The sequence below is a fragment of the Colius striatus genome, chromosome 2 (genome assembly GCF_028858725.1).
Source record: "Colius striatus isolate bColStr4 chromosome 2, bColStr4.1.hap1, whole genome shotgun sequence".
Lineage (NCBI taxonomy): Eukaryota > Metazoa > Chordata > Aves > Coliiformes > Coliidae > Colius > Colius striatus.
The window spans coordinates 77,461,503-77,473,712 of record NC_084760.1 but is presented as its reverse complement, the minus strand read 5'-3'; the positions used below and the strand labels follow the sequence as shown (position 1 = coordinate 77,473,712).

Sequence of the window (12,210 nt, the reverse complement as noted above, 5' to 3'; positions counted from 1 at the left end):
GTTGATATGACTGTTCTAGTAACAGCATGTAAGAGAGATCTTATATAACTGCTGCTAGATTGAAGCATTTATTAGAACTAGATCTACATACCTTAGTGCAACCTTATTCCAACAACATGCTTCAGTATATGTTTGATGCAAAAATGTGCATTAGTAACATAGGATTCATCTGATAACCAGGATATTAGAAAATGCTTAGATTTGGTATACACTTAAATTTTTGCCTAAAGAGTGACCAGCTAACAACTGCAATCTGAAAAAACCCAAATCATAGAGAACTGATGGGATCTTAAATACTGCAACTGTGTACCAAGGTCTCTTATTCTCAGGTGGAATCAGTAAGGTGGCTGCTAAAGCTAAAAATCATCATTACAAGTTCACGGCTGCTACAGTTTGAGTGACACATACATCCAGAAGCCGATTTTCAAAAAGGCAGTAAAAATAGACTGGTGTGGGCATATTGACAGATTTCTCCACACCCTCCCTCGGCAGCCTTTACCAGGGCTCCCTCACACTCACAGGAAAACAGGTTTTCCTTATGTTTAAATGGAACTTTTTGTGTTCCAGCTTCATCCCATTACCCCTTGTCCTGTTGCTAGATACAATAGAAAAAAGGGATGTCCCAACCTCCTGACACCCATCATTTATATACTTATAAATATTACTGAGATCCCCCCTCAGTCTTGTCTAGACTAAACAGCCTTAGTTCCCGCAGCTGCACATTTGAAAAGTATATCTAAGACTGTTCATAGATGACTGAAATTCAGATCAGGATTTACCTTAGAAATTCATGCACATATTGGTATTCCAAAATATTACAAATAAGATGAGTTTCCTTCAAAAACTGAGCATTCAGAGAGTACTTAAAGTTTTGGAAATTCGTACTTGAACACCAAATTTTCTGTCCTTCAGGAAGCTTCTGGATCAGATTCATAAATTGTTACATGACAGCCTCAATTCTTTTGTGCTGGTGATTGGTTACATGAAGGGGGGATTGATTTTTACTTACAAATCCTAGTTAACACTGTTAAATATCTTGCTTTAAATAATTGGTCATATTTTATGTAATCAGTAGAAAGCAACATCTACATTAACTGTAGGTACCTAAATGTATGGTATCTAGCAACAGGACAAGGGGTAATGGGATGAAGCTGGAACACAAAATGTTGCTTTTAAATATAAGAAAAAACTATTCCACTGTGAGGGTGAGGGAGCCCTGGCACAGGATGCCCAGAGGGGTTGTGGAGTCTCCTTCCTTGGAGGTCTTCAAGAACCGCCTGGACATGTTCCTATGTGACTAGATGATCTCTAAGGGTCTCTTCCAACCCTACCATTCTATGTGGTTCTATGATTTTAGTGGAGTTCTCTCACTACAATTCTTTTTATTGGCTGAGCTGTAACCCAAACTCCTGATCTTACTGACCTTTGCATGTGATTCCTGCTTATATGCTTAATGTTTACACACACTTTCGCCCCCTCCCCCCCAATTTTAATTTAAAATCATTATAATCCTCAAATATCTACTGTCCTTTATAGCTTCAGGACTCAATGTAATAATGAGATATACCAATAATATATTAGTAATTTAGATGCATACTAGAACATGCATTTTTTTCCTACACAGAAACAATGAAAACCATGTTAATATGGATTATTACTCAAACTGCATTCAGTTTTGTACTTGCTAGAAATTAATCATAAATGAATTTATATATCTTGTTACAAGAATAAATGAGAAGACTTGAACACAAACACATTTTTTTCTCTCTTAGATACAAACAGGTATACCAGCAACATTTCAACACAAAAGGGAATTCTTCCTCCTTTATCTGTTCTTCCTTCAGAAACATTTGCTATTTGTTGTGATGGGCAGGGCAGAGAGAAAGGGAAAAAGCACAGTTACTGGAATGTGACAACATGGGCTAGAATTCCTAATACATACACTAGGAGGATTGTTTCAAGACACAGCTAACAGCAGATGAACTTGCACCACGCAAAATCCAAATAGAAGGATGTCTTGAGAGTCCTAAGTGCAAGTAAAGTGTGAACACGGAGCATTCCAAAAAACTAACGGCCTTTAACCATATGCAAAAAGGCTCCCAAATGACAGTAATATTTGCACAATCTTCACCTGTTTGCAATTGATGGGAGACAAATAAACATTTCTTTATGCACAAAATTGCAATGTGAGAAACGGGCAAAAGCTCAGTAAACCACACTGTATTACAGATGTCTGTTGCAGGAAAATGCAGATTAAATTCTTCCTTTCTGAAAATAGCCATGATGCAAGCTAATGTTGACAGATGATGTCCACATGCACCGCAGGAGCTCTCAAAGCACCATGCCTGAGCATGTGGCTTACCAGAGCCAGAGGATGTGTGGCTATTTCATTGCTCTTTGCTATTCCTACAGAATGGTGCTGCAGCTGGTCTTAGGGGAGGCTGCAGTACTCACCACAAACGGGAAGGAAATACTGGGTTTGTTCCATCTTCAGGTGACATAAGGGCTGCCTGTTGGTTCCCAGAACAAAACAAGAGCAAGCAAAGAGAGAGAATGCAGAAGAATGAACTGTATATTGTCAGCTCTGGAAATGTCAAATCCAGAGCTACATGGGGCAGTGTCACCAACTGACTAGTCAGTCTCTGACGTTTTGAGAAACAGTAGCCAACTGGTAAGAGAAAAAACAACCTAGAAAGGCTGCAGGACATATAAGAAAGTAAAAATTCTTTTTAAGAAGAACTAAAAACAGTACTTTTATCCTTTTAATTTGGAAGAAAAACAATAGAAAAAATTGTAAGATCTCTGACACTCTTCCTTATTCTCGTTCAAGAGTATATGGTATAAAGTATATCTCACTGGGTCCTAATTTTCATGGTCTCCTATGAGATTTTCCTCCTTGACCTTATCAGAGAAGAGACAAAGGTGAAGCACGTCTTTTGTTAGGACCTGATGGAGGCTGGAGGGGAAGGAAGCAAAGCTTCTTTCCAAACTGATCACAGTAAGCGATATTCACCGGTGACAACAACACAGAGTTAGTTCCATTTAGTAACATTATGTCCTTGGATGCTCTTTGGACTTGAATTCTTTTTACATGGGCTCAGGTTCTCTACTGATTTATTTTGCCTTAGTTTTGTTTCAACAAGTGGTTGAATTGTCTCAAGTACTACCTCCTCAGAGTACCAGAATGGAAACAAGCTTCACATTTCCTGCAAATCTTGATAACAGAAACACTCTTCTTCCACAAATTCATGGAAGAATTTTAAATGCTGCTACTTCAGTTATCATCAATAAGTATTTAAGCTAATCTGTTTCATGGTGGAAAGGTACTGCAGTATTTTTCCTCCCAAACAGGAATGGAGGCAGTACCACCAGATGTTGCTTTGCTGCCTCACCCATCTTAATTTTTTTCACACCTCCTTCATAAAAATAGCCACAGCCCTGTAAGCTGTAGAGCCTGCATTCTGGCTCTACAGACAGTTATTCTAAAGGTTTCCAAAAAGTACCAAGACTTGGCGTTATGGAGGGGAAAAAAAAGGCTGTGTGAGTATATTCCTTCATTTCTTGTATTCTGTTGCTCCTTATTGTAGGCTTGCTCCTTTCTCCAAACTGGAATGGTGTAGAAATGTGGAGGTGACTTTAGGAGTTCTAAACTCATGTTTTATGATCATAGTTCCAGTAGTATTTGCAATGCTCAAAACATCTGATAATAAAAGATCACTACAAGTCCAGTACAATGGACTACTAGGGGAAACAAGACAAAAGATGGAGTAGAAGGAAGACATTCAACAAGGCACTCAAAGAGACTGACCATAACTTGGTGGTTTGTTTTTTTTTGCCTTCCTAACTACCTTTTCTGAGGACTTATGTTAGTATTAGACAATGCTCAGAGGATACCGCTCTTTGCAAATTTTGTTCTTAATCATATGCTCTCTTAAACATTATCCAAGTGTAGTAGTGGATGTTTGTATAAAACTGAACAAAAAGTAAAATCCCTCAGGCCATAGACATGATTCCATATCACATTTTGCTGTTGTAACAATGAAACACAGCAAACAAGAGGTTGTTCACTCTTAGTTACTGTAACTGTTCATTATTACTGCCAAGTCTGTTGATGTATGAAATTTAGAAGGTGTTTCTGATCGATTTTCACTGCTAATGATTCACTGATAACATATTCCATGCTAAAAATGCCTCTTCTCATGTACATACTTTCAAGAAGACAAAGTTTTGAATTTTTTTGTGATAGTTAAAAGCAACACCTGCATTTAAACCAACTTTACCTGTCTATTGGTTAGATATGCAGTGGAAATCATGCCAAAATGTGCTAGCATTTTACCTGGGGAGGTACGGAAGCGACACTGTCCGGTCATCGGATCATACTCCTGGTTTTCATCAGAGCACAGGCACAGGAAAGAACCATCAACATTTTCACAGAGGGCTTCACCACATACTCCACTCAGCATTTCACATTCATTCACATCTGGGGAAAAAAGTTCAAAACATAAATCAATTCAGGCCCATTACTGACAGTCTGCTCTTTTATCTGCTGTATCCGTGCCAATATTGTCTGCCAGATTACAGATGTGATCTCTGGGGAAGGATTAAAAACTTGCTAATACCTAAGGGGACTCATAAACAAGCAGTCAGTCCTTTGAAATGAGAGTCCCTGAAAGCCACAGTACAGTTTATATACTACTGGTGCTCATTAGGTGCTGCTTACAGACCTGAACATTGGCTTTCAGTTTTTTCAGGTTCGTTTTTTTTTGTGTTCCTTTCTCATTTTTAAATATTTGCTTTCCTTTGTATTAATTTCTTGGGATTTAAGATTCAATCTCATTTCATATGTTTTCTTAACTTTCTTTATTATCAAAATTCCACTGAACACACAGAGCAAAACAAGTGTGTGATTCAGACTGTACTATGAAAAGAGGATTCCCTTGTCTCCTCAAAATCTCATTTTTCTTATGAACATCCACTGAACAGACAATTGCCCAGTCCCTCGTACATACAGCCCCACAGGCTGCTCTGGAGCTCACACAGGTTATGTCCAGGTCACTAAGGAAGCCCCTGTCAAACACTGCAAACTTCCTCTCAACTCAAAATCTCACATGTTTTTAAGTTGGATACCATATACCTGCTAACTAGTCCACCCTGAAACGCTTTTCTGATTGATGGGAGAATTGTCTGCTGTTTAAACAAGGGTTGCCAAAGACCATCACAATCATTTAACTTTATTATCGTTCCAGTTGCTAAAGTTGGCATTTGAAAATCTATTTTGTCTACTAATGACAGAACCTGAATATGGATCACAATTCAGAAATTTCTATAATTGAGTGGTTGAAAATCTAACTTGTGAGGTAATGTTTTATCCTTTCAACCTCTTAAATCTAGTCATATAACTGACTGCTGTTTTTTGTGTATTTTTATATAAATATGCATTTTACCTTACAGTTTGCTCAGCACTTTTAAAATGTACTGAAGATTTTTTCTGCATTCCTGTAATAAGGAGTATGCCTTCTATAGGGAACGTTGCCTGGTCAGAAACTAAAGAGACTTACCTTTTCTTAAAATTGTTGTGGTAGATGATTGGCATGAAAATATGTAAAAGTATTTTATTTTGTATAGTGTATACAAGAAAAAAACCCCAAACATATTATGTTACGGTGCAGAATCACCTCACAGGCAACTGAAAATTAAATTTAGTTTCACAACAGCTTTTACTTTCTTTTTTTTTCCCTTTCTTTGCTTCATTTGTTTTCATCTCTGAAAACTCACTTTATCAAAAAATATTCATTGGTATGTTGCAAAGTATGCGTCAAACAGCACAAAAAAATTCAATAACAAAACTATCTAATATAGCAGAAAACACATACAAACACTTCTGTAAAGCTTCTAACTCTTCTTCTCTGTTTAGTATTCCATTTAGGTCTCTATTCCTGGTAAATGTGTTTCATTCCAAGTCTGGCTTCATGAAACTGCTAACGAATACCTTTCCTTGATCTGGTATTAATTTCATATTAGAAACTTGTGTTGTCTCAGATGGTTCTCTCTCAAGAGAAATGTGCAGTATTTGCACATCTACAGAAAAATCTCACATCTTCTCACAGCAATAGGCGTCATTCCTGGAGCTGGAAGCCAACATTAAAATCTGTTCAGATAGGCTGTCCCTAGGGAGATGTGCCATCTAATGCAGCCTGGCTCTACCACATGCTCAACGTTACTTCCTGTAGGGGGTAGCACAGAGTTCTGGTTACTCAGTTAAGTGAGAAAACAGATGTTGCATTTAAATAGGCTAAAGTATTAAATTCAATCCATTATGATTTTTAATTGTGAATGGTCCCAACGTGCAGAAATAGTGGGCTTTCTTGGTTTTATTTAACAGACATAGGTGGCTCTGCTTATTTGCTGCTGGTTTCCATCCAATCCTAATAACGGCTTCTCATTAAACGGATAGTGAGTCAATATTCCATCTGGCACAAAGTTCAGCAAGTAAAGTGCAGCTCAACCTTATTTTACTAATAAGTGGTACAACTTTAAGAAAAAGTGATGGAAAGCAAAAATGTTCTTGTGAAGAAAGGCTTTTTTCTCATCTGATGCTTTCTGCTCCCTAAAAACCTTGCAGGAATGAGTATTTGCACTTGAGATCTCACCTGTACACCCTCGCCCATCCTGTGGGTCCTGATACCCCTGGTAACAGAGGCAGCGGTAGGAGCCATCCATATTTTCACAGAACCCATGACTGCCACATATTGTGCCGTTTGCACATTCATCAACATCTGAAAAGGAGAGTTCTACCATTAGACAGGCCACGTGACAGTCACAGGCTGACATTGATGAAAAGCACAGAAAATCAACAGATGCACCATTTTTGCAAACAGATGCAGTGATGTTCCTCTACACATTGGTAAGAAAAACACAAAGGACAAGACACACAAGTTTAATGTAAGCATATGTACCATTTAAGAAATTGTTCCAGTGTTAAATTTGCAAGAAATACGTCAGGCAATGCTTTTGGGTCAACTATCTCCTATCTGTTTCACCCAACCCGCTAATAATGGCATGATGCTACGTAACACAGAGTAAGACATAGCTTAAACATGAGTGTCTCTCTGACTGATGTACAGATTCTGTCAGTGTTGCCAACATCATGTGTGAAGCTGAACCCCCTTTGCCTACAAGAGAAGGTCGAGGGTATGTGCTGCACAGATCTTGTTCCGTCTCTCAGCACAGAAGTAAATCTCACAGTGTTTGTGTAAGCGGTAAATATCTGTGGACTGACCCATCTGGCTTTCATCCTATAGTTTGCACATCTGAATAATCTTAGCCAGGTAGCAAAAGCAATTACAATGCCTGCATGCTTACTGTGCTGGCCCTTTCCTTTGTAGTTCCCGGTTGTGGTTTGCTGGCCTTACAAGAAAGAGTCACTTGCATGAACAAGCCTGGGCTTTGACTCAGCCACCCATCAAACTATGATGAAGCAGAGCTGTTTGTGGCAGAAGTGGTTTGTTTTTTAAGTGTATTAAAGTGGTTTATTTTTTAAGCGTATTACAAGTGTGAGGAATGTATTATTTTTTGTTTCACTCAAAGTAAGACCTAAACCCAAGGCCCTGACCATCTGTGGTCATTAAAGATGTCAGTGTGTTTTTCAGGAAGAAGAACATTAACTGAGACTGGGGACCAGCCAGGACACCAGGATTAGTACCTTCTGCCTTCTTAATTCCTCTCCATGCTGAAGCAGAAAAATTACTGCTGTATTTCTTTCCTAGAAACCATTATGACTATGAAGTAAGGTTGCTGTCAGCTTGGAATTATCTTCTCCACTGTGCCTCAGGGGTAATTAAATTTAAAATGATGACTAAAGTGATTCACTTTTAATCTACCTAGGTAGATTAACTTCTTAACTCTGCACATTAGAGCAGACCTTCATGTGACCGAGCCTACCATCAATCTACCTCCAGTGAAGGCCTTAGCTAATCGCTGAACTAAAGAGCTGGTGTGGCTGAATCCTGCACTGCAAGAGAGAAAGGGCTTCTCTGAAGAAATGAGCAGCACTGTTGCTTGGTGTCTTTCTGAAAGGAGAGTCGGGTGCAAACGTAGTCCTGCCTAGTCCTCCAGCTCTTCACAGCTATGTCTAACAAAGATCTACAAAAGTCAGCAAAGATGCACCTTGTTCTTCTCCTGACAGTGCTCACTGAGCAAGGACATTTTAAAATTGTGTCTTAGGCTTGGCTGAAAGGGGATTCTTGTTCTTTGAACCACATGATCCCAGCTCCCCAACCCATCCAAATTTGTGCAGCACATCATTACCGTCCACATAGGTCACCTGTTGGGCTGCCCTCTTGCTCCTCAAGTGCTCAAATTTACCCATACCTGCTTTTGTCTGCCTCAGGAAGAGGCTTTTTTGAGGTCTTGAAAACCAGAACAGACTATCCACAACCTCTTGTCTCTGGCAATTTCTGTGTCAATTGAGTAAATTGTGTAATTATAACATTGTTTTCAGAAAGGCATCTAATTCATTTTACGATGTTTAAGTGAAGGAAAACTCACCTCTTCTCCTACTGAACAGATCCACTGGTTAACAACCTTCAGCTAAAATACAAAATTAATGCAAAAAACTCTTTTCTACATACACTGAATTCTAGGAGATATACAAGAGTGTAACTTGTAATTATAAAAGTACTTGCAGATGGAACTGTCACAATCATTTATTTGGCTTTTTGGCTTTGTCAACAAAGGTTTTACTGGTCTTTATATCTTGATTTATTAAACAAATGAAAAATGTCAAAGGAATTTATCTTAGAAAGTGTTATTTGTATTTGGCAAACAATACAATGGCTAGTATGCCTATTCTCAAGGAACTGAATATGACAATTTGGTGGTTTCTGCATGCTGAACTTACTGAAATCTATCACAAACTCTCCCTAGTTCAGCAAGAAAAGTAAGCAACATATCTGTGCTAAAGACATCGTCAAAGATGAAAGCTCAAACATTACCTTTCATACCCTTTCCTTTTCCAGTCACCATAATGACCAGAATTATAAGAAGATGTATTAGGAGTTACTGAGAGGAAGAAGACATACATCCTTTACAGTTGTGTTTTTCTGGCCCCTCTCTCTTGCTGCTGTATCCTACACCTGCATAACATATCTTATTTTAATCTTCAGTCTCATGCGATCATGAGAGTTTCTGAATATTCTATCTCTTATTCAGAAAACCCTGCTAAGAAAAGGAACTAAAAGTGAGTAAACAATGGTGGATTGACAGTCAGGAATTTAAGACAGCAGACAGTCACGCAGCGTCTGCATTTTCAGTGGCCAACTATAGTTTAATAACAAAAGTTCTTGAGCCACAGGACAGTTACTCTATTAAAAGCCTACACAGACGAGACTACGACTGGGGATTTTAGTACGTCTGACTTACTAGCTAAGTTAAACAGATAGGGGAACGCAGCTGTTCTTCAAGGGTGAACTCAGGTCATTGCCTAAAAAGCTGCAGAAACAAAACTTGTGATTGTAGCAAGTGTTGTAATTTAGTATATAAAATACCCACAGAAGACAGAGTTTTGCTTTTAAGAAGTACACAGTCTGAACAGGACTAGATATTTCAGTATATGGGAAATTACAGAGAAGGTCCAAGCACCAAATATTTTTCCTTGTCTAGACAGCTCACTCAAAGGGCTCCTGTTTTACAGCCGGACAGGGCATTTGTTTCTTTAATCACCCTGTAAAGCATGAGGCTTGTAATCGGTGGCTCCCTTGCAACATGGAGACAAAGCAAGGGGAAAAACTAAATATGAAACTAATACATCCTATGTCTGTACAGTGACTAAAGCAGTTCTCTGTAATTACAACCTGCTTTAGGATCCATGACTCAGTGCTGCCTGCTTTCATCAAAACTCCTTTGATCTAACATCATCAGGATGTCAAGAAAGGCAGAACATGTGTGTGCTCAAGCACACTCCTATTCAGCTCAACACTGCGATCCTGTTTCTGCCAACCTGAACAAGATGAAGGCATGCTTAACCTCAGGTGTGATATTTAAATCTCACTGAAATCTGCTTATGTTGCAAACTGTCTGGAAGAAGAACCAAATCCTAGGACAGTTCCGGACAGAGCTCTGATTCTGAGACCTCCAGGGCTGCCCATAATACCCACACATAAAATTAACTGTCTCGAGAAAATCAGCAAAAAAGAACATTTGAATAAAGACACTGGCTGTCTAGAGACAATAAGGCTGGATGGTCATTCCAGTATTGTGATGATGTGGGCAAGAAAGAGATTCTTATTTCTCCCTTTGTGTTCTTACTTCTCTAGTCAGCATCCAAAGAAGTAGCTGATGCTCTAAAACATTTTTATCAGCAAATATGAGAAGGTTGGTAAAGTCTGTGATCCTTCATTATGAAAGAGGAAGGTAGCTCCCAGTGCACACCTCTGGAAATACATACTTGTTAGACAGAAACCTGACCTCTCTTACTTCAGTAATTAAATCAGAGATTTGGTGAAGGTGTGAAGTTGTCTATTGCATAACATTTAATCCACGTAACAGATAATACTCCCAAAAAGGAGTCCTAGATTTACCATACACTTTTCTTAAAGCTGCCTTCTCTTGCTATATATATATGGGCAGTGTTATGGTTGTGATGTGCTGTTACAGCAAGTATCGACTTTCTTAAAATATGTTTGGTGGCAGAGGTAACAATTATGCATTGTTCACAGCTCTGCTCTTTGTTTCACCAATTTTCATAGAATCATAGAATGGTAGGGGTTGGAAGGGATCTTTAGAGACCATCTAGACCAGCCCCCTGCAGAAACAGGTCCACCTAGATTAGGTTGCACGGGAACATGTCCAGGCAGGTTTTGAAGACCTCCAAGGATGGAGATTCCACATCCTCCCTGGGCAGCCTGTGCTGTTCTTATGTTCTTATGTTTAAACGGAACCTTTTATGTTCCAGCTTCGTCCCATTACCCTTTATCCTGTTGCTAGATACCATTGAAAAAGGAGATGTCCAAACCTCCTGACACCCACCCTTTAGGTATTTGTAAATATTAATAAGATCCCTCCTTTTTTCAAACTTCTTGGATATGCAGTCATCTTAAATGATGGACAATGTGGCATCCTTATGTACAGATTTGTTAATTTGTTCTTTGATAAGTGGATGCTCCAAGAATGCATCCAAAACATTCAGACAGGATAAAGAAGTGAGAGGAAAAGAAGTAGCAGAGGTCAGAAAGCTCTGGTGGGACGTATAACTTTTTTTGGAGGGCCTGTTGAGGCAGGCAGTGAAGCTTGGGGCTTGGAGCAGAAAGAAGGCAAATTGAGAGAGCCACTGAGAGACATAGGGGATTGAATATGGAGACAGAAGTGCTGCTTGGGACACGGTATTGACTTGAGCAACAAGAGAACCTTTAACTTGAGTTTTTGCCAACAGTGTTGACTAGCAGCCAACTGGGTAAAATGCTGCCTTTACAGGAACCCCAGAGAACTCGACAGGGAACTAGGGAATGCTCCAAGTTCAGGGAGTCTGGGCCTAGGCAGCAATGGAAAGTCACCACTACAACAACAGTTTGTCTACGCTTTGGAAGAAGACACAGTCTCCACAGCTGTTCAGTTTACTTTGGCCAATGGCTATAAGAACACCATACCAGAACTGAACCACATGGCGTTCCTAAATGTTTAAGGTTATTGTTGTTTCTGACTTTAAAAAAAAAAGAGTCAAACTTGTAGAAAACCAGTCTGGAGATATGGAAAATCTACTCCCCAGGTACAGAAAGGCATCTGAATCCAGCAAAATTTCCTCAGATTCTTTCTCTGATGGTATAAACAGTTATTCTCACTCATTTAACTAGAAGTAACTTCACAGAGGCACCTAGTGTAATGAACAGTAGCTCCTATGGCTGAAGGCCACATCCTTTCTCACTACCTGCAATGTCATACATTCCTGTTGTTTAGCCTTACCTTTTCACATGAAGCTGACATCATTACAAATCTTGACACTTACGCCATCAGTGCTCCATTCAAATGAGTTTTTTCAACTCTAGAATTCTTTTTATTAAATTGACAGAATGGAGAAACTAATTGCTACAGAAAAGGAGAGCTGCTGCTCCAGAAGGGCAGAAGTACCCGTGCTTCGCCAAGTTATTAAAATACTTTTCCAAGTGCCGAATATAAAGCCTGATCTATATTCCATATACACCAGCAATCACTTGCGAA

The 12,210-nt window shown here is 39.1% G+C and overlaps 1 protein-coding gene across 7 annotated transcripts in view; it reads right to left on the bottom strand.

Annotated features, from left to right (window-relative positions):
- Nucleotides 1-12,210, bottom strand: part of LTBP1 (latent transforming growth factor beta binding protein 1) — a 151,206-nt gene that overhangs the window by 27,240 nt on the left and 111,756 nt on the right. For all 7 annotated transcript variants that reach the window (XM_061991178.1, XM_061991179.1, XM_061991172.1 and 4 more), the window contains 2 exons: nucleotides 6,651-6,776; nucleotides 4,337-4,480 (listed from right to left, as the gene is read on the bottom strand). In XM_061991178.1, coding sequence (XP_061847162.1) covers nucleotides 4,337-4,480; nucleotides 6,651-6,776 — 270 coding nt within the window. The remainder of the gene's footprint in view (nucleotides 1-4,336; nucleotides 4,481-6,650; nucleotides 6,777-12,210) is intronic.